Source organism: Bos grunniens, chromosome 10, assembly GCF_055505025.1.
Source record: "Bos grunniens cultivar Pamir isolate PY7600 chromosome 10, Bosgru_T2T1.0, whole genome shotgun sequence".
Lineage (NCBI taxonomy): Eukaryota > Metazoa > Chordata > Mammalia > Artiodactyla > Bovidae > Bos > Bos grunniens.
Genome location: NC_141174.1, coordinates 45,196,555 through 45,219,806, shown reverse-complemented (window position 1 = coordinate 45,219,806; position 23,252 = coordinate 45,196,555). Strand labels below are relative to the sequence as shown.

General features: G+C 43.9%; 1 protein-coding gene across 3 annotated transcripts in view; it reads left to right on the top strand.

The window, feature by feature from the left end:
* The window catches only part of GNB5 (G protein subunit beta 5), a 32,664-nt gene extending 15,451 nt beyond the window's left edge, over positions 1–17,213 (top strand). For 2 of the 3 annotated variants that reach the window (XM_086320965.1, XM_086320966.1), the window contains exons 4-11: positions 986–1,062; positions 4,665–4,797; positions 7,956–8,099; positions 9,892–9,983; positions 12,260–12,308; positions 13,911–14,007; positions 14,889–15,055; positions 16,383–17,213. In XM_086320965.1, the coding sequence (XP_086177091.1) occupies positions 986–1,062; positions 4,665–4,797; positions 7,956–8,099; positions 9,892–9,983; positions 12,260–12,308; positions 13,911–14,007; positions 14,889–15,055; positions 16,383–16,394 (771 nt within the window). In that variant the 3' untranslated portion in view covers positions 16,395–17,213. Of the gene's footprint in view, positions 1–985; positions 1,063–4,664; positions 4,798–7,955; positions 8,100–9,891; positions 9,988–12,259; positions 12,309–13,875; positions 14,008–14,888; positions 15,056–16,382 lie in introns of all 3 variants that reach the window. The other variant, XM_086320967.1, reaches the window with a different exon arrangement.
* Positions 17,214–23,252: the final 6,039 nt, after the last annotated feature.

The following is a 23,252-nucleotide window of genomic DNA, read 5'->3' as shown; positions in this document are numbered from 1 at the left end:
AGGGCTGCATGCCCTGTGCTGAGAGTGGCCACCTCACCTCCTTCGTGACACCCTGAGGCTATTCATGGTGTCCAAAGGGCTGCTAGACTGGGAGTGACAGCAGAATCTTGACAGGAGTATCAGGGCCAATGTCTCCCCACAAAAACACAGAGGATCATAACAGGAAAGAAGACCAGCGCTCGAGTGTGCTTTAGAAACCGTCTAGTCCCATCTTCCGCCTCGCCAGGTGGAGAGGGAAACTGAGGTGGATCCGACGGCCAGCCTGTGTGGCCGCACGTATCGCTGGCGTTGGGACCGGGACCAGGGCCCAGGGCTCCCAGGGAAGTAAGGCCACAGAAGTTTTTTAAGTGTGCCTTGGTTGCCTATCTGCGTATGCAGGAGAATACGGGTGACTCAGACCCCAGCCAGAATCCGAGGACTTTCATGTCCTCTTAGTGCTTCCATTTTACTGGTTCCCTTTTCTCCCTCCACTCCCCCTCCCCACCCTCACCCACACTCCTGCCTGGAATGGTTTAGGACCCACAGGGGACAGAGGCTATCATATACTCACTCGCAAGTAAACAAACTTACACATATAAAAAGTCAAGAGTGTGTTTTAAAAATAGCATCTGAGTAAATAAGATGAAGTGTGTGTGTGTGTGTATATATATACACACATACACACACACATATATATCTGAAATGAAATTTGGATAGTCTTTTCAAAGAAAATGAGCCCCAGTATTCATTCAGAACAACAGGGGGAGTATAGCAGTAAGAAAGAAGATGTTAAGGATACTTTTTTGCTCGGTGAGATTTTTCACTCATAGAATATATGATATAAGGTTTAGATGGTTATTGGAGAGCTGAGTCTCCTCACCAGTCTCAACCCCTTTGCAACTGGAATGTAATTTGGTAGATGCCTCAGCCATTTTCCTTGTTAAAAGCTGACACTTGTGTAGAAGCGCCCTCATTTGTTCTGAGCACGGTGTGTGCTGTGTTTCAGGAGCACGCAGTCACGATGCCCTGCACGTGGGTGATGGCATGTGCGTACGCCCCATCGGGATGTGCCATTGCATGTGGGTGAGTAGGGGAGACAGCAGCCTTTCATGTGTCCTGTTAGCCATAAAACACTGTTCTATAAACAAAACATACAGATAAGAACTTGTAATTTTTGTTGATTACTTAAGCATTGTGTAATCCTCCTTGAATTTTACCAAGGAAAAAGAAACTGCAGAATGTCTTTCATAATTGATTTTCATTACAGATTGACATTAGTATAAGTTTAAAATCTGTTCTCTCTGCTCTCAGATGCTGTTGGCAGGGACCACAAATTTGTGCAGATACTTCGGAAAGCATGTTGGTAATACGTATTCAAAGCCTTGAAAAATTTATGACCATTGATCTAGTGATTCCACGTCTAAGAACTTGTTTGAAAGAAAGAAATATAGAAAAAAAAATGAGCAATAACATTTATTGTATTGTTATTTAAAATAAAGCAAAAAAGGGGAAACAATATGCCCACCAAAGGAAATTAAGTGAATGGTGGTACATGAATTGAATGGAATATTATATACTGTTAAAAAGGAGATTCTTAATGACAGTAAGTGAAAAGAGCATCAAGAGTAATAGAAATATTGTGCCTTAATCTGTTTTTCTTGTGCTCAGTTTAACAGAGTTGGCAGTGAGAATTGCAACCACTATAATTCCCTGTCCTTGTGTTAATTCTGGACCATTCAAAGTATTTCTATAGTAGGAGCTCAGCCATATTTAGAGAAGAAGCGTCAGCATAAAGGCTGCAATGAAGTACACCAAAATGCAACTGTAGTTCTCCTGGATGTTGAGACTATGGATGTTTTTCTCTTTGTCACAATTTTGTCTATTTTCAGTTTTTTTTAAGCATATGTTATTTTTATAATCAAGAGAAAAGGGTTTTATTTCAAATATGAAAATACTGGACCTCCAAGCAAAAACTTTGAAGCCTTCTCCAGCCAGGGTCACCCTAGCCATCACTCCCCACATCTTCTCTGTCTAGACCGTTGTTTTAGGGCAACTTCCCACTCTCTCCACTTGCTGAGATCCCTCTGGAGACCCTGCTTATATACATGCATTTCATATTTTCCCACTTTTTAATAACTCAAAAGTATATTGTATCATTTTATAACTGGATGGCAATATTTATGTAAACTGTATATCAATGTACTTCCTAAAAGGATATGAAGGGACAATAAAAGATAAAGGTATAAATATAGATGTGAACACACATACATGTTTAACACATTTATATACATATGACACAGTTATAAGGTAGGTGTGAAGGAGTTCAGACAGCTCAGCAGTTACATGGCATAACCCCCACTAGACTCTCCTCAACTTCACATAGGCACAGGGTATGCCCCCAAATTACCATCAGGCTCAGTAATTAACTAGAACTCAGGAAAGTGCTATACTTAACGCTCACAGTTTCATCACAGTGAAAGGATACAAATTAGAACCAGCCAGAGGAGGAGATGCACAGGGCACAGTCCAGGAGGGCTCTAAACATGGAGCGCCCAGTCATCCCCTCCCTGTGAAGTCACGTGGCCTTCCTTCTTCTTGCATCACACTGCAGGACTTTTGTACTTCGCATAGCATTACAACTAATCCTAAGTGTGAGTATCCCAACAGAGCTACAGCAGTGACCCTGAAGCTTCAGAATAGGAGAACATATTTCACCTCGAGGGTTAGGGAAGCCCAGTCTGGAGCATGCTTGTCCGTTGTCACAGCCAAGTGCCAATCGTTCTCACCCACATGATCTATAAACAAGCTTGCCAAGGCCAGTCACTGGTCATAAACTAGCCAGGCCTACACCTGTACCTCCAAGCAATTAGAAAGGTACAGGGCCTCAGAAGAGAGTACCCCTCCCAAATGTCATTCCCCACTAAATAGAAGCAGGGCTGCTTGGAGTCGGTCTGGGCAGGAAGAGAATAAAGCAAGCTGAAGGTGTTTCCTCGTTCCAGGAAGCAAGGGAACATTCAGTCATATCAGTGGCGTCATATCAAATGGAAAACAAGACCCGCTTGAAGGGGCCCCCAGTGTCCAAATTTGGGATAATTTCAGCATATCATGAAATGATGATAGTAATGGATCTTAACACTTTTGACATGCCTTCCTCACTAAGTTTGATCATTTCTGGCCTTTGATTTAGTGAGAGACTTGTGACGGTTCCTTTCACTTAAACACTTGGAGGCCATTGTAGGGTTAATAATTGGTTGAATTTCATTATTGTTGTGTCTCAGAAAATAGGCAGGTCTGAGGGGAAGAAGAGAGATGGAGGAACAGCTGAGCGGTGGAGCAGTCAGAACACATGCAGCATTTATCGATTAAGTTCACCATTGTAAATGGGCACAGTTTGTGGCATTCCTAAACCATTACAGTAGTAACATCAGAGATGACTGATCACTATAAAACATGTAATAACAATGAAAAGGTTTGTAATATTGTGAGAATTATCAAAACGTGACACAGAGACATGAAGTGAGCAAATTGCTGTTGGAAGACTTACACTGATAGGCTTGCTTGAGGCAGGGTCGCCACAAACCTTCAATTTGTAAAAAATGCAAAATGCAGTAGAACAAGGTATGCTTGTAATCACCAGCAAGTCACCCTTACTGTGGAAAGATCTTGTGGTCCCCACTTTGACCAAATAATCAAAGTTGGCACCACCAATCTTGGGATGAGAGGCATGGCAAGCCTCCTAAAGTGAAGCAGTAGGAAAGAAATGCACAAAAAAGTCACATTTGTATTATTGCTAGAAATGTTATACTTAAATGTAACATTAATAAAAGTGAAAGTGTTAGTGGCTCTGTTGTGTCCAGCTGTTTGTGTCTCCATGGACTGTAGCCCACCAGCCTCCTCTGTCCATGGAATTCTCCAGGCAAGAATACTGGAGTGGGTAGCCATTCTGAACACAACAAATCCAGACTGTGTGACATTCTCTAAGACAAATGACCTAATGAAGTCTCTCATTATAAACAGTCAAAAACTGTGTCTGTCCTGCATTAAAAGATCTTGTTGTTGTTGTTTAGTCGCTCAGTCGTGTCCAACTCTTTGCAACCCCATGGACTGCAGGCCCCCAGGCTCCTCTGTCCCTGGGATTCTCCAGGCAAGAATACTGGAGTGGGTTGCCGTTTCCTTCTCCATTAAAAAATCTTAAAAAGATATAAAAACAGAATGTAATGTGTAGACCTATTTGGGCTCTGGATCCTTGAGACAGTTGGGAAATTGAATATGGATGGCTTACTACATGGTGTTACGGAATTTTTGTTAGTTTTCTCAGATGTGATAATGAGTTAGTGATTATAAAGGAATGGTCTTATTTTTAGGAGATGTAATTTGCAGATTGAAGTATTTAGATGTAGTATGTCATATCTGCAACTTGCATTCAAATGGTTCAGAATTTGCTCCCACAAATGCAACAAAATGTTAAGTTAGCGAATCCACATGAAGGGATCTGGGAGTTTGTTGTACTATTTTTCTTTCGGTTTTACTATTAATTTTAAAATATTCAAAGTAAAAGTTTAGGGATAGGTTACAACATATAATACCGCCAAAGGAAAACATTTTGAAAGTGTGTGTGAATGAGAAAGTTACACATGTTCTATTGCCCTGTATTAACATTTGACACTTCTGTCTTTCCCTGCTAGTGGTTTGGATAATAAATGTTCTGTGTATCCACTGACGTTCGACAAAAATGAAAACATGGCTGCCAAAAAGAAGTCTGTTGCTATGCACACCAACTACCTGTCGGCCTGCAGCTTCACCAACTCTGACATGCAGGTAAATCAGGGGCCTGGGTGATGGTGGGCCAGCCTGCAGGGGGAGCAAGTTCAGTCGTGGAGAACTAAAGAGGGGGTGCAGGTGAGGAAACTGTTCCAGTGTCCCTCTTTACAGGAGAATGTGTGTGCTCCAGCAGTTGGCCCTAAGAGGAAGCTCCTGTTGCTTCTCACTGGTTTTATCTGTACTATAATTTATATATATATATATATATAATTTTATATAGAAGACTAAGTCACTTTAGTTGGCTCTTTGCAACCCTGTGATCATATCCCACCAGACTCCTCTGTCCATGGGATTCTCCAGGCAAGAACGCTAGAGTGGGTTGCCATGCCCTCCTCCAGGGGATCTTCCCAACCCAGGGTTAAAACCCACAGCTACTACATTGGTAGGCGAGTTCTTTACCACTAGTGCCACCTGGAAAGCCCAAGTATGATATATATATATATATATATATATAAAATAATTTTGACCATACCACATGGCTTGCCGAATCTCAGTTCCCCAACAAGGGATTGAACCCAGGCCACAATGATGAAAGTGTGGAATCCAAACCACTAGCCCATCAGGGAACTCCTAGTTACATTATCATTTTTAATAAGATCAGAAATGGGTAGAGTCGGGGCTGTTAATTGTTGGTACAGTTGAAATAATTCCCTGCCATATCAAACCTCCTCCTCTAATTGAGTTGGTAGGGGTGGGAGTGGATCAGGGAATCTTCTGGGGTGGTAGAAATTCCTATCTTGAGTGGGAGAAGTGGTCCCAAGGTCCTTCTGGGTGCTGACTTTCAGAGTTGTGTACTTGACACACCTCATTGTACCTATATTAGACTTCTGTTTTAACAAATGTGAAAAAAGAAGGCTTCATATAGAAAATCTGTACCCTACTTTGAATAAGCCACAAAGTGGAGGTAATACATAGGCTCCATTTTCTTTCAGAATCCTAAACATCCTACACTGCCCTTGTCACTTCTCTCCAACAAACCCTCGTAGATGCCACCACCCACATGGCCAGCTACCAGTGGTGGCTGCACAGCGGGGAGGCTGGGAGCCTGGAGCAGGAGTGGGGGGTCATAAACATGCCTTGAGAGGCTGCCTTGGAGGACTGTGTTGCCAGTGAGGTGTGAGGGGAGCACTGTGGGAGGCAGGCAGCCTGAGAGGTAGGAGGGTAGGTTACGTGCCCTGCATGGCGGAGCTGACCCTACAGACGGTGGGCGGCCATTGCAGGGGCTGGGGCAGGTTGGGTTTATTTGAAGGAGGAGATTGAGTCAGACTAAAGCCCGTTCTGGTTTCAGCTGACTGATGTCAGGAGGCGGGCCAGCAAGGGCAGTGCCCGGGAGACCTGGTGATGGGGAACTGTTCGGTTGCTGTCTGGGGGCCGTGTTCTGACTGGGAGGGCAGCGTTTGCCCCTGTTGTTCGCCACCAGGAGTCTCGCGTGTCTGTGCAGTAGGGGGCACGGTAGCCCTGGCTGCTGCCGTGGCCATTCCTCACGTCTTTGGGTGTGAGGAGCAGCCAAAGCAACAGAAGATGTTCTAAACCAGGTTTTATTATCCTGTGTTTCGTTTTTCTCACCTACAGGTGAGGATGGTAGTATATTCCTCCCTCATGAGGTTTTCTGAGGGTTAAATGAGATGATTCATGTAAAATACTTGGTGTTGTTGCTTAGTAGCTAAATTGTGTCTGACTCTTTTGCAACCCTATGAACTGTAGCCCACCAGGCTCCTCTGTCCGTAGGATTTCCCAGGCAAGAATCCTGCAGTGGGTTGCCATTTCCTTCTCCAGAAGTACTTGGTATAAACCCTGGTAAATATCAATAAATGCTAGCTCTTATTATTTTATTATTAACACAAAGCTTCACAGGTAATTCAGATGCATGGCCTTTGCTGGGTACCACTGAACTCATGAACTAAGCCTCCTTCCAGCCCTGGGATCTAAGGTGAAAAATGAAAACCTCAAAAGGCTGGTATAAGACCTGCAAGTTCTATACAATCCAAAATAAATGAGTGACAGTGGAGTTAGAGGATCTGTTTAGTGCATTTATCATAATGAATGTTTGATTTTAAAATTTTATTTTTACTTATAATGAAGAGCACAAATATTTAAAATATTTTAAAGATTAAGAATTTACTGTTAACTTTTAAAAACTATTCATTTCTTTGATCAAAGAGTATGCCAGGAAAATTTTCCATTAAAGAGCTAGACTGAGGACTTCCCTGATGGCTCAGACGATAAAGAATCCACCTGCAATGAAGGAGACCTAGGCTCAATCCCTGGGTCAGGAAGATTCCCTGGAGAAGGGAATGGCAACCTACTCCAGTATTCTTGCCTGGAGAAACCCATGGAAAGAGGAGCCTGGTGGGCTGTGGTCCATGAAGTCACAAAGAATCAGACATGACTAAAGGGACTTAGCACAGCACACTCTGTTTCATTAATTTTTTACAAAGCTATTAGTCCTGCTAATAAGTTGTTTAGTTAGTTCAGAGTCTTAATCTCACAGGATCAGGTTATTTCCTGGAGCAAGCAGCTAGTTTATTTTTACTTGGTCTCAGTATTGTCTAATGCAGCACTGGGAAAGTGTGGCTTGCCCTGGAATTGATTAACATGGGGACAGGGAGTTAGATGGGCTTCCTGCCAATCCTGTTAACAGAGCTCCAGGAGAGCAGCGACCAAGGCAGTGTCTTTCTGCAACCCTGCCACCTAGTGGAGGGCCTGGACGTGGTCAGCACACAGCAAAGGCCTTGGCCCTGCACGTGTGTGTCCGCACCACTCAGTGGCCCAGGGAGCCTCTGGGTGTGGGGTGCACGCTAATGTCTGGGAAGCTCAGTGGTAGGCTTGGCTGCCTGTGGGACCCGCTGAGGGTTCTGTTCAGCAGGTGTTCACAGAGTGCTTCCTACATGTCAGGCAGGCAGGTATTGCAGGAAGGCCTCCAGATTTCATCCTCTGCAAGAGGACAGGAATGTAAACAGCTCACGACAGCAAGGGTGTCAAAAATGGGCTGTCTTTCTCAGTACTAGAGAAAGAGTTCTGTGCTAGAGTCCAGATTCAGCAGGGGTGTGTGTGTGTGTATGTGTGAGGAGCCTTCTCTTCCCTGTGGAACTGCAAGCATCTGCTTGGCTTCCCAGAGGGCCTAATGACACCCTTCCTGTCCTTTCCGGCGGCAGATCCTGACGGCGAGCGGTGACGGCACATGTGCCCTGTGGGATGTGGAGAGCGGGCAGTTGCTGCAGAGCTTCCATGGGCATGGGGCCGACGTGCTCTGCCTGGACCTGGCCCCATCAGAAACCGGGAACACCTTCGTGTCTGGGGTAAAGATCCCAGGAAGATCTCTAGGAGCCCTCTGTCCCCCAGGGAGCCTCAGGGTGGCACTTCCTGTCAATTTGTGGGACTAGACAGGACACCCCTGGAGCGGGGCTGAGACTCCTTGGCTGAGTAGCAGAGAGTTGGCATCCAAGAGCAGTAGAGACAGCAGCCAGGACACCAGGCGGCTCAGGTAGAAACAGCAGTGAGGCATAGCTGTGGTGTGATCAGGGTTTTGGCATCAGTGGGACACTCTCCCACCCCACCCCTGCCAGCCTCCAGCCCCTCCAACTCCCAGGCACAGGGAACAGTGTGTCTGAAGGCTCAGAGTCGGCAGGCAGGCCACCATGGCAAAGGAGCACCAGACGAGTTAGGACACCTGGGACCCACCTTTGCTGCCTGACCACATTTCATCCTTTGTAAATTGTGTAGAAGGCACAAAAGCACTTGCCCCCCACCTCCCCATATATTCTACTGTATTATGAATAGTAGAGGGAAGAGTTTCCAGTGTGTTATGCAAGTAGGAGAGGCAAATATTTCTAGGACATCTGGGAATAAGTGTGGAGAACTGAGCTGGCTGACCTGACCCTGGTCCTGTCTCATCTCTGTCAAGAGACAGTGGTGGGAGGGGACAGAGATGCAGACACCATCTAATGATGTTTGCAACTGGAAGACATAAAGGCCCTTTGTTCCAAGCTGCCCACCTCTTAGTTCTGGACCTCAGGTGAGGGTTGTGAAGCCTCTAATTGGCAGGGACACTGATTTTCTTCTTGAATATTTGGCCCCATCTGTGTAAGTTTAATTCCCGTGTCTTTGTATAACTGTATTTATCTCCAATCAACTACACTGTTTTTTCAGATTGTTGATATCATTATAGATCATATTCTCTCTTTCAGAGTATTAAACTTCATGATTTAGGGTCCTCCAAAGATTTGAAGACACTCTGATTCCTTTGTCCGCATTCTCAGTAAAGATGTTGGAGAGTTGAATCCCCATTGCAGGTCTTTCTGAAACATCAGTATGGTACCTCACCCACCCCTTCCTCTGAGTTGAAACCAACAGTCTAATTTTAACCCATGTTTCCTTCTGTTTGTCCTTTGAGACTCTAATTATACAGCTCATGCTTAATCACAGACTGCTCTGCAAAAATTTATCAAAATGCTTCTAGAAGCAGGATAGTATGCATAAACTTGGTGTTTTTGATTCTCTGGGTCATGTTAGCTACCCAGAGAGGGTTCATTTTATAGGTGTTGAGGCCGAGACCCAGGGAGGTGACTTGCCTGAGCCACCCAGTTGACTATGGGCAGCCCCCTGACTGGGCTGCTGGGCTGCAGCTGGCCAGGAGCACCTGGCTGTCCACCTGTCTTCAGGCTGCCCCACACCCCTGAGGCAAGCCTGGGGGCTCCCACCATACCCACTGTCCACTTGCCCTCCCCTCTGGCCTTATAGAAGCAGAGATAAAGAGGAGGGGGAAACATGAAGAGAAATGCCTAGGAGGAAAGGAAGAAGGAGGCCCTGGAGAACTTGCAGCCATTTAGAAAGATGGCAGAGAAGAAAACATGCTAAAAAGGGTGTCTGGGTACTTTCTTTTGCTCCCCCTACCCTAGGACCTAGCTCTGACCTCCTGAGGTCAGAGGGAAGTGGCCTTAAAGAAAGCTAGTCTTAGGGAAAAAAAAAAGCATGTTGTCAGAGCCCTTTACTAATGGGAACTGAATGATCTCTGTGACATAACCAGAACTCATACCTGTCTGTGGGCAGTCCTTGCAGTAGTCATAACTTGGGGTAACTTTACGTTTGCAGGGATGTGACAAGAAAGCCATGGTGTGGGACATGCGCTCTGGACAGTGCGTGCAGGCCTTTGAAACACACGAATCTGACATCAATAGTGTCCGGTCCGTGAGTAGAATGTTCTCATTGCTTCTCTATTTTCTGCTGTCTCCTAGCCTGGGCTAATGCTTAGCCTCCAGCCTCAATTTACTTTGCTGAGAGAGGCTTTTCCAGCAATAACAGCTGATGTGTGGTGAGACTGAACAATACTCCAGGTTTCTTGGAGCATTTCAATGTAATTTCACCAGGAGCAATGGCTATTTCCTGTCTAAAGGAAGTCAGTGTTTTTTGTTCATTCATTCAACCAATATTTATTAAGTACTTATCTGTTGAACATTATTCCAGGAACTGGGAATATTGTTTTAAACAAGATAAAAATTTTCTACTTTCCTATAGGAGACAAATAAGACAAAGCACAGATAAATGTACAGTATACAAAGATACTGATAAGTTCCATTGAAAAGTAAAACAGGGAACTGTGATGGAGATAGGTTATTTCTTTGACTGGTCAGGCATCTCTGAGAAATTGATGTTTAAATTGATACCAGGATAGTGAAGGAGCCAGGCTTTCAAAGAGCTGGGAGGAGGATCAGGGAGATGAGATGCTCAGGGACCTAACAAAAGGCCAGGTGACCACTTGAGGTGGCTAACATGATACAAGTTTTGTCTTTAAAAGATCACTCTGGCTGCTGTATGGAGAATGCATTGTAGGGGAATGAGAATGGAAGTATTATAGCCAGTTAGAAGGCTGTTGTGTGAGTTCCAGATAGAAGTGATGGTGGCTGAAACTAAAGAAGACACAGTGAGGATAGAAATGTCTAGAATTGGGAAGGATTTGAGATTTTACCCTGATTGCAGGCTATCAAGTAAGGCTTCCAGAGTTTCATGGGTGCTGGTAAAAGGCATAAGATTCCTGGGTTAGAGATGAAGGATAGTTGATTACCAATAGTGATGGTGGTAGCTATGCTAGTTATCCAAGCTCCAGTATCACAGGGTGACATGAAAAGGACTAAATGACACCTGCACATTCAAGGGGTTGCATTTCAGGAGGAGAATCCTGAGCTCAGGGAACCTGAATCTGTTATAAGGGACATAAACCCTGATCCATTTGCTAAATCCGGGAGGGTTGGAAGCAGTGCAGGGAGAAGGCAATGGTTGCACATGGATTCTGGAGTTCTGTCTTGGGCTAGCCAAGCTTGAGATGCTATTGTATGACCAAGTGGAGACGTCAAGTAGGTAGCCGGATCTGGGAACTGGATTCCAAGAGAGAGGTCAGGAGTTAACATATACATTTGGAAGATGGCACCATCAGGACAGCATTTAAAGTGTAACCACTGAAGAATCTTCATTATACTTAGAGGAAAGCACTAGACTTATTCCCCTTAAAAGCTAGAACACAGTAAGAATAATTACTTTATTAGTAGAAATGTTAATAAGAATTTTCTAGCTCACTGACCTTAAATGTAGGAAGGGGAAAAAACTATCATTTTTTGCAGATGTGTAGAGAGTACCTAGAAAATCCAAGGAAATAATTTGAGAAATTACTACAGTAAGTGAAATTATTAAGATACAAGATAGACTATAAAGCTACAAAAATAAATTCCTATATATTCATGAAATAACAGCTTAAAATTGCATATTCTCTCACCCATGCTGTCCCCTCAACCCAGAACCCTCTTCTGATATTCATCAGGTCTCAACTTACAGTACCCTCTCTCCAGAGGCCTGATTATTGAGGAGAGGATGACTGTAACAGTAATCATATCATTAATTGCATTCATTTTATCTGGCCCCATGCCATTTTTTTGTGTGTATACTGTCTTATTCAGTCTTTACAATAGGAAATGTGCATTATCCTCCTCACTTTTCAGATGAAGAAACTGAGGCTGGGCCAGTCGAAGTCGCTTGCCAAAAGTATCCCCTGTAGTGAGTGGCCAGTGTAGTCCCCTTTCATCCAATTGCAGCGTCTGTGTTTGTAAGCACTGTCTTATCCCTGACCTCTGGCCAAGCCTTTGGAATGGGGTGTGTGATCAAGGGAAAGTAAGGATATAGGCATCTGCCTGTGTTCAGTGTCAGATACAAATAGACATATTGTCTCATTTATCCTCACCAACACTCTGCAAGGCCAGTGTCACTGTCCCCTGTTTACAGAGAAGAAACTAAGGTAGGCCAGTGGGGCCTTCCTGCTGAGCCTCCGTTTCTGGTCTCTGTAATGAGTAGTCCTTGTGTCCCTAGAGTCCGAGGGCCCAGCGTGGGCCGGCCTTCCCAGAGGCTTCTGATGGTCACCCAGGATTGGGAATCACGGCTCTAAGTGCCTTCTCCCCACACTTCCTCTCTGCAGGTACTACCCAAGTGGAGATGCCTTTGCTTCAGGATCAGATGATGCTACGGTATGTTTAAGTCCTCAAGAGCTTTTCCTATTTGAAGGAGAGATATGCTGACTTAATTTTATGTTTCAAAAATAATTGTTTTCCTGATTACAGAACTGATATGACTTCTATAAAGAAAACTTAGGGGGAAAAAACTAAATTTTGTTAATCATTCTATACAAGAAAAATCACAGTTGAGTAAATTCCTTTCTGTCTTTTTAGTTTTTAAACAAATGCTGTTTTATAATTTGCTTTTTGCACTTAGCAATAGATTGTGAACATTTTCTCATGCCAATAAATACTTTCCTACATTATATATTCTTAATGATTGAATAGTTTTCCATATTATGGATATGTCATCATTTACTAACCAATCTTCAATCTGGGGACATTTAGGTTTTTTTTAGGGTTTTTTTTCCCTGTTAAAAACTCTGCTATAAGCAAGTATTTTTGGTACCTCTCTTATTGTTTCCTTAGGATGAATTCTCATACATAAACTTGATGAGTCAAAAACTGGCCTAATTTTAAGTCTTTTGATACTAGTTGCAAAATAATGTTGACCTGTTTTTCAGTAGGCACAACCTTACTGTGCTCTCAAAATAGCAAATATCTTATTAAATAATGAATTTAACCTTAGTTTGCTATTGTGAAAGAAATGACAAGGAATAGACTGAGAGTTTGTTAATAATGAAAATTTAAAACTTCTGTATGCCAAATATTTAACAAAATATAAGGGCATAGATTTTGGGAATTTTAAAAGCTTTCCTTATCCTTTGTAATTTCTTGGAAACAATTCTAAGGATTCCATTCCTTAGCTATTCTGAGAAAATATTAAAGATACATATAAAGATTTTGATAGCAGAATGATCATGGCTTCCTCATAATTTTATTTATAAAAGAGAAAAATTAGACACAATCAAGACACTTAGCAGAGTATGGCTAAGTAGATTCTGATCTATCCACATGAGGAATATAACAACCACATTAATCCTATTTTTTGAAGATTATTATTGAAGCAATAATGAAACAGCCACCCCATTTAAATCCACACGTAAAATAGATTAAGACTGGGACTTCCCTGATGGTCCAGTAGCTAAGACTCCGAGCTCCCAATGCAGGGGTCGCAGGTTTGATCCCTGATAAAGGAACTAGATCTCACGTGTTGCAATTAAAGATGCTACATGCCACAATAAAGACTGAAGACCCTGTGCGTGCCACAACTAAGCTGTTGCAGCCAAATAAGTAATTTTTTTAAAGTAGATTAAAACTGAAGGAAATAGCCAGGTGTTAGTAAATATCTCTAGGATTTCCTTCTTTATGCATTTCTGAGATTTTCTGAATTTTCTACAATGAACACATATTCCTTATCAGAAAAAAAGAAGGCTTACATTTTGTTTTTTGTACTAAAGAAATCTGCCTTTGCTGTTTCTTCGAGTCTCCAGTGCTTCATGGGGATATAATAAGAATTGGGATTGAGGAAGAAAACACTGAGAGAAAGAGAAAGGTTTTCCCCCTGACCCTCAAACCACACAAGCTACCGGCACCTGCCTGTAGCTCTGTGATCACTGATGCACCAAACAGGACCCAGAAACAAGTGCCTCTTTGTCCTCTTTGTCACCCCAGTGTCGCCTCTATGACCTCCGGGCAGACAGGGAGGTCGCCATCTATTCCAAAGAGAGCATCATCTTTGGAGCTTCCAGCGTGGACTTCTCCCTCAGTGGTAAGGTTTTCCTGGGACTGTGAAACGGGACCTCAGAAAATCCGTCAGGCTTCCCCTCAGCTGAACTTCCTATGGCTCCACCTGCTGAGAGTCTAGCCTGCACTGGTTTTCCTCCAATGCATTTTTGACACCACATTTTGCCCAGCCTGAAGCAGCTTCCCCAGCCCATACATGAAGGCTGGGCCCATCTAACACTCTTCTTCAGAACAATGATATATCAGAACTCCATCTGCTATGCCTTTAGGCATTTCCTCTCCAGCCTTCCATTTCCCCCTTGACACTTGAAAAGGGACTTTTTTCAGAGGTGGAAGGAGTGAAGCGAGAGTCCCCTTCTTGTTGCCCCGAAGCTCACGTCGCCTCTGCCTTCGCAGCTGGAGAGGCTACCAGGGAAAGTCAGGGCAGCACTGGCACATTGTGTCCGTGGACCATTCAATTCTCCCAGACACCTTCCAGTCGTGCAACTGTGCCTTTGTGCTGCTGCTGCTCCCTGGAACGTCATTTTCCCTCCCTTCTCTGCATGGCAAACTCCTATTCAACTCTCCAAGGCCAACTCAGATAGTGCTTCTCCCATAGTATCCTCTTTGATCCCCTTGCCTCTGTGATCACATAGCACTTAACACATAGCTGAGCACTTCCATTACAGCCCCTTCCACACAGCGTGCAATGATACATGAGTCAGCCCGCCCACCAGCACCCTCCACAGGGGCCAGCAACTGTGCTTTCTCCTCTTTGAATCCCCAGGGCAAACCACAATGCCTGGTATATAGTGGGCACTAAAGCACTGTTTATTGAATGAGTGAACGAGCACATGAATGAGCGTCATGAAAAGAAAATCAAAAGGAAGGAGCTGGTTGAGTAACCATGTTACCTCTTGCTTTAAGGTCGCCTGCTGTTTGCTGGATACAATGATTATACCATCAACGTCTGGGATGTCCTCAAGGGGTCTCGAGTCTCCATCTTGTTTGGACATGAAAACCGTGTTAGTACTCTACGAGTTTCCCCTGATGGGACTGCCTTTTGCTCAGGATCATGGGATCATACCCTCAGAGTAAGAGAAGCTTGTTCTACATTACTGTGTGTGTGAGAGCAGGCGGGATTGGTCTTCTTGAAAGCAGAGAGGTCAGAGTAAGCTAGGATGGGCCTGGGCAGCCAAAAGAGAGCTCTAATTTCAAGTCTGTAGCCACAGAGGAATGATTTGCCTTGGGAGGTAGTGAGTTCCCCATCAATGCAGGTATTCCAACACAGATACCCTAAAAGTCTGATTCCAGCCTGTGACAAATCCAATTTCCAATCTCACCTCCCAGGAGCACCAAGATCCTTATCCCAGTCACAGACCCCTGTGAAGTTCACACAGAGGCTTCAGGAGACCTATGAAGTCTGTGCAGTTACATGCTAAATTGTGTATATGTGTGCATTTTTCCAGGAATAGTGTCCGTATGGCTTTATTAGATTCTCAAAGAGCTCCATGACTGTGTCAGGTGTTGGCTCCCTAGAAATGCCACCAAAATAACTGTTCAGCAAGCAAAACTTACTTCACTGTGGAAGATCACAAGCTTGACAGTCATCTTAGCATTTCAGAAGGAGAGAGCAAAGGCAGATATTTATCTGCCAAAGGTTTTAGGGGTCTGATTGAAGGTAAATCTTTTGATGGAGGGACTTAAGTAGGATTGAACAAATTTGGGACATAGCTTAAGATTGTTTGCTGGACACAGGGTCAGGGGAGGGAGAGAATTTCAAAGACTGTCTAGAAAAGTAGCTGGTCATTTGATGCTGCATATTATCCTAAGAAGTGTATGTCATTTCTAAAATGAGTAATTGAATAGTCCAGTCTTAGGATAAATGGATTTTTTTCAAAATTCATGAAATAAACAGTGAAGTTGTGATTCCATCATCCTGGGCAAGAGTTTGATAAATTAATAAAGCCATGTCAGTATACCCAGAGAGCTGGATGCGTACAGAGAATTCCAGTTGTCAGTCTAAGAATTACCATTCCTTAGCAAGGGGGCCTGGAGAAGGAAATGGCAACCCACTCCAGTGTTCTTGCCTGGAGAATCCCAGGGACGGGGGAGCCTGGTGGGCTGCCGTTTATGGGGTCGCACAGAGTCGGACATGACTGAAGCGATTTAGCAGCAGCAGCAAGGGGGCCACAGATGCCCTTCAGACAGTTAACTAAGGGAGAGGGAAGGCGAGGGCCAAAGAAGCGCGTTTGAGTTGCTAGGAATGAAGTATTATCCTTCTGAGACATGTGAGTGCTCTATTTTGGATGCAGTGTGTATGTTTGTGTATTAAAAATTTTGATATTCTGTCTTTAAACTCAGGTTTTACAAATGTCAACTGGAAAACAGACTGAATATTGTCTGTCTGTGTCTTTGCAGGTCTGGGCTTAATCACAGTGCACATGGGCACCTGAAAATAGAACCTGAACTCATCACATGTAAATAGATCTTACTTCTAGAGGGTCTGAGAGTTTCTTGCAACTTAGCTTCAAGTGAGCAGCTCCATGACTGACAGTTCACCAAACGCCTCCAACATTACTATTAAAACCATCACCCTGGAAAGATCCCGGTGTGAACCTCCAACACTATGAAAACACCTTCCAGCACAGTGTTTTTCATTTTGAACATTTTTGCAAATATATCTGTTTTTAAGATTATTATAAATTATACTAGTCTCAAACTCATTCTCTATTCCTGGTAGAATTCTACTATTCCCAGTAGAATTGACCATTTACTATATCCCGTTTTGTTTCCTGGAATCAAGATTTTTTTTTTGGAGCACTTTAAAAGCTGATTTTTCTCAGTGTGCATTCTGACATTTGAAACCTTCCCCAGGAACTGCTGATTTTAATGGACTATGTGAGGACCACGTTACTTGGTCTTAGAAGAAAATTCCAATTCCAAATGTAATAAGACAAAATCAGTTCTTTTACATGTGTTTTTATTGTGAAAGTATCCTTTTCAGCCTTGCTTCCTCTTGTCTTTTTTTTTTCAGGTAAAACATTTCCGTGTTACAAATGAAGCAGAGATATGGGTAGAATAGACAGGTTTGATCTATGTTTCTTGTGATGGTGGCTTGTATCGGGAGGACGGGACATTTTCTGTCATTAGAGGGAAAAGCTGAGTGCTGTTTGGGACACAAACGCTTCTCAGAGGAACCAAAACCGTTCTATGTGGGAACAGAGGACAGTAAACTTATTTAAAAACCTATTTGTGGTATTAGATGTATTAGGATTAGTAGCATCTACTCAAGCTAAAGTGAATCTTGTCCATATCAATTATACTCATATTTATTGCATTGCAAGTGTAATGACATACACAGATTGTTAGCTCTTGAATGATGATGTCTTTGCTTCACTTATATGGAGGAAAAAAACATAATATCCTGCCTTTATTTAAAATTCATCAGATCCTTCTGGAAGATACCAAGTGCTTTAGTTGTAGGATCCCTTATTTTCAAGTGTAGAAGCTTATCCTTTGTTTTAGAAAATTCCTCATTCATAAAGACGGGATTCATCACTTAGGGAAATAAAAGGTCACCTCAAACCAAAAACCATTCCTGGGTGAGGCTTGCCCTCTGGGTGGTTGGGTCTGCCGGGCCATGTCCTTGTGTTGTCTGAGGGCTGTGTGTGCTGAGTCCCCCAGATCCTCGGTCCCCTCTCATGGCCCTGCTGCAGCCTGGCCCTTCTCCTTCTCTTCCCTTCTCTCGTCTGGCTTTGCAGGCCCAGCCCCAGGTTCTGCTGCTTGCAGAGGCCTTTCCAGACCTGGAGCCATCTGATAGGCCTGTAAACCTCAGGGGGTGCACCAGGCCCACCGGCAAAACTACTCATTCAGATATCAAAATGAGTCAGAAATTCCCCAGGCCAGCTTTTCCATAAACTCTTAAAATAAACATAATGGTTATATTCAATCATTTGCCAAGAAAACATTTACTAAGGGTTTTACTACACAGTAGGTCCTGGAGTAGAGAGAGACCATGTGAAAGGCTCCTACTCACCTCCCCCAACCTGCACCCACTCCATCTCTGCTGCTCTATCCACCTTGAGAACAAGACAGAAGATGGGCCAGAGCATAGCCCAGAGGGACACCTTTCAGCACCTTCTCCATTTAGCAGACTCCATTCTGATCAGGGGCTCAGGGAAATGGGCAGCGGGTCCACCCAGTTCCTGCCAGCTGCTGAAGTGCTGGCCCCACAACTTGTCCTGTGAAATCCCCAAGCTCCGCTCCCAGAAGGTTCTCCCGAGTTTGTTCCTGGGCTCCTCATTATGGTACTTCCTTCCCTGTCTCCCACAGACCCTTCCATGTGTCTGCACTCTGACCTGGACCTCCCAGAAGTGAAGGAAGACAGGGCAAAGGAGAAGTCACTCAGATGCAAGCAAATTCAATGTATATTTGGAGAGGTGGGAGGTATCATCAGTATATGTGCAAAGTAGTCCCTAACTTTACAATCAGAAAAGTGACTTTCAGGGCCCTGAGAAAGTATTCCCTCCAACACTCACCCCCATGGTCAGTAAGCCACCTCCCCTATAAGTATGTAGTCTCACTTGGGTGTTGTTCAGTAGTATTATTGATGAAATACGTGGTTGGGAACATACAGACTACATGGAGATTCAGGGATTAAACTTTAGGTAATAAATTGTATTTTGCATATTGAAAATAATACTGAGTGGAGTTTGTTAATCAGGCTTTCTTTTTTTTTAGAAGACTAGGAGGCAAAGGTACTAAACCATTGTGGTGAAGGGGCCAAACAGATGTGCCCACAGGTGTGCACAGCCTTGGACACCCCCTTTCCAGCCAGCGAAGAGAAAGGTTAGGCAGAGAAGGGGTTTAACAAGGAGGTGTGTGATGACAGGTGGTGTGGGAAATACCTGTGCACTAAAACCAAGGCAGCTGCTTTGAGGGAGCGGGCGGCTGGCCTCCCAGAAGGGGGTCTGGGTTCGGGGTTCTGCAGTGAGCCCGGGGCCAGAGCAGCCACCCATTATCCACTTCCCTCTTCCTATCCTGGGCCTCCTCCACACCCTTCCCTGCATTGTAAGTGACTTTAAAAGAGCACAAGATGTAAGGGCCGTTGCAACCTGGCCTCCTAGTTGCTTGGCCATCTGGCTAGAAGGTGATCCTGCTAACCCTTGATTGATCTTAAGAGGGGGACAGCATAGGGACAAAGGTTTAGACCGAGCTTTTCCACTTTTACAGGATATATAATATCTAAATGCCTCTCAGCCTCAGTTTCCTCATCTAGGAAATGGGAGAGCTCTAAAGTTCCTTCCCTCTTACCTTTGCTGTTCTCATCCTCTCCCTTCCAACTCCTCCTGTCCCTTCTCCCACATTCTTCCCCTTGTCCTCCCATCCTCCCCCTCCTCTCTCTCCTTATTTCCCCTCTTTCCTTGTCTCTCTCCTCCTCCTCCTCTCTCTCCCCCTCCTCCTCCTCCCTCTCCCCCTCCTCCCTACTCTCCTCCTTTTTCATTCTTTCCTCTCCTCTCACCCCTACAGTCCCTACTCATGTATCAAAATAGTAATTATTAAAGATTCATCTAGGCTAGTGGTTCTCAATGTTTTCATCTAAAGATATCTCTACACTCTTAAAAATTATTGAGGACCCAAAGAGCTTCTTGTTTATATGGCTTATATCTATCAATATTTATCATATTAGAAATGAAAACTGAGAAAAATGATGAAACACAGGATTCCAGAAGCACATATTCTACCACCCATCAGTAGCCTCTTGAAAACTCCTGAGAAAATGAGAGTTTTAAAAGCCACACGTACAAAAAAGGAGTCAGTATTATTGTGAAAATAGTTTTGACTTTGGAGAGTCCCCTGGAAAGACTCCCAGGGTCATACTGACTTTGAAAGCAGCGTACCTGGGCACAGAGAGGCAGTGGGCAAGGCAAGAGACCAGCGGGGGCTGTCTCTTTGACAGTCTTTCCAAAGGAAGACCCTTGGGATTCTGGGGTAAGCCCAACTGCTGAGTTCAAAGATTAACTGGCACTGGGATTGGAGCTTCCCTCCAAGCCTAGGATTGCTGACTGAGCAGGCATTTGTAGATCTGCGTTCCCCACATGTGCCCACTGGCTCAACAGCAAGTTAAACACACAGACCCTAAGGCCCCTCCCTGGAGATCAGGATAAGGCAGGACTGAAGTGGGCTGGGAATTCTGATGAGGGGGCAAGCTGGGGAAGGGTCTCAGTGAATCTTCTTGTCTGTAGATCCTTTGGGAGCACGTGCTCTCTCACCAGTGAGAGGGGAGAATCAGGTCAGTCTTCAGAGCATCTGCCAACGCCTTTTTCTCTAACCAGGGCTTGGTGCTAGCTAGGCTGGCCTTCAGGACTGGTCAGTCTCCACGGTGCGTGGACTTACAGTAATTCTGGTGAAAGAAGTGAAATGAATATGTTTCTGTAGTTGCGAAAAGGATGCAGACCCTCCAGGGAGGAGATGGGATCAGAAATAATGTGCTGGTTGATTTAACCACATACATAAGAAAAACTCAGTGCAAATATGGTATGAACATTTATGCAAAGACTGTGACAACAAAAATTGCCTATCTTTGAACCCCAGGTTATCTGACCAACACACCACTGGGGAATGCTTAACATTTGCCTGGTTACTCATGTAAACCAGGAACCAGAAGTCGCTGTTTCCAACCCGTCTGTGTTCCCCAGTAATAGGTGGCCTTCCCCTCCTAGGCGTGTACCTGAGGGAAATGAAAACATGTCCACACAGAAACTTGAGCACAAATGTTCAGAGCAACTCAAAGTGGAACAATTCAAAGGTTCAACTGCTGATGAATGGATAGCCAAAATGTGGTCTATCTATACAATGGGATATTTTTTAGCAATACAAAGGAATTAAGTACTGATTCAAGCTCCAACATGGATGAGCTTTGAAAACATACCAGGTGAAAGAAGCCGGGCACACAGGACCCCATAGTGAATGATTCCATTTACACGAAATGTGCCACTTTCATGATAGGCAGATCCATAGCGACAGAAAGTAGATCAGTGGTTACTGAGGAGATTGGATATCCTTTGAGATAATGAAATTACACAGTGGTGATGGTTGCACTACTGGGAATATACTACAACCCACTGAAATCTATACTTTAAAAGTGAATTTTGTGGTATTATGAATTATATCACAATAAAGCTGTTAAAATGTATATGAAAAAATAGTAGGTGGTCTCTAGCTACTTTCAGTATTTTAAAATCAAAACCAGAAACCGTATAGGTAAGGCTCACCAAAAATGTCACAAATTGCATTTGGGTTAGAAGTGGTGCAAGTGAGCCTGGTAACCTTGATCAATTCATATCAATAATATAAGCTCCTCTGTAAAGAGCTTTTACTATGTGTCAAGCAGTATGCTAAAGCCTTTGTACATACCAACTCATGTAACCCTTGTAACAACCTATGATGCAGACAGTTCATCACATCCATTTCTTACATTAGGAAATTGAGGCCGGGAGAGCTGAAAAACTTTTTTCACAGTTGCACAGCTTCCAAGTGGCAGAGCAGGGATTATAGCCAAGTCTGACTGCAAACTGGATAAGAAGTTCTGTGTGGAGGTTATTTATTCATTTGTTTGATTCAGCTGATACTAACCAATGGCAGGGCCAGAAGATTTACTACTAACACCCAGGCTACTCCAAATCTAAGAAACAACTGTGCTTGCTGCTAAAATAAAAAGTTCAAAAATATAAAATCATGACTCCCGTGAAAATAAAACATGAACCTATATCAAAACATTTAACTTAATAAGGGAACTCATAAGATGTCCCAACCAGCTCAGTTTGACAAGGTTTATATTCCCTTCTGGCAAAATTCATTTCTCACCACATCAGAATCGCTGGCACTTGCAGATCAGGCCCTCAGCAGTAGCATTAGCCAGCTCAGCCTTCAGAGAGGGAGTTCTGTTATGGCCACATCCTCTGTCTCTGCTGCATGGCCTCTTCATTCATGGGCATTCATAGAGCAGGCACCATGGCAGCTGTGTAAAGAAGCTCTCTGATAGCCACATAGCACAGAATTTTGTCTACTTGATTAGTGAGATCCTCTATAGTGGCCACCCTTTGGAGGCATTGACATGGGAGACAACTGTCTTCAATCTGCACCTGTTTAGAGGGGTTCACCCACATATCTGTGTCCAAGATTTCCTTGTCACCAGTCTTCAAGGTCCTGACCATTCAGCCAAACCATCAGCAGCTGCCCAAGTATCAGTGTAGGTCTCTACTCTAGCCATCTCTCACCCCAGACTTAGGGTACAGTCATATATCCTGCTTCAATTTCTAACCAGTGGGAGGATTTTCCTTCACCACTGTCTTCACAAGCCCCCGGACCCTGAGCAGAGCTATAAGGCTCTAGCCATCCACTTTCATGTGGTACCAGCATATCATATACACCTATCTACAATATATCAATAACCTCAGATATGCAGATGACACCACCCTAACAATAGAAAGCAAAGCGGAACTAAAGAGCCTCTTGATGAAGGTGAAAGAGAAGAGTGAAATAGCTGGCTTGAAACTCAACATTCAAAAAACTAAGACCATGGCATCTGGTCCCATCACTTCATGGCAAATAGATGGGGAAAAAATGGAAACAATGACAGACTTAATTTTATTGTGCTCCAAAATCACTGTGGGCAGTGACTTCAGCCATGAAATTAAAAGACACTTGCTCCTTGGAAAAAAAGCCATGACAAACCTAGGCAGTGTAGTAAAAAGCAGAGACATCACTTTGCTGACAAAGGTCTGTATAACCAAAGCTGTGGTGTTTCCACCACATGTAGTCATGTATAGATATGAGAGTTGGACCATAAAAAAGGCTGAGTGCTGAAGACTGATGCTTTCAAACTGTGGTGCTGGAGAAGACTCTTGAGAGTCCCTTGAACAGCAAGGAGATAAAACCAGTCAATCCCAAAGGAAATCAACCCTGCACATTCATTGGAAAGACTGATGCTGGAGCTGAAGCTCCAATATTTTGGGCACCTGATGTGAAGGCCTAACTCATTGGAAAAGACCCTGATGCTGGGAAAGATTGGGGGCAGAAGGACAAGGGGGTGACAGAGGATGAGATGGTTGGATGGCATCATTGACTCAGTGGACATGAGTTTGAGCAAACTCTGGGAGATTATGAAGGACAGTGAAGCCTGGTATGCTGCTGTTCATGAGGTCGGACATGACTGAGCAACTAAACAACAACACATCTACAATCCAGGCTTGAGTTCTTGTCCCTCAGTCAACTTGTCATAAGCAA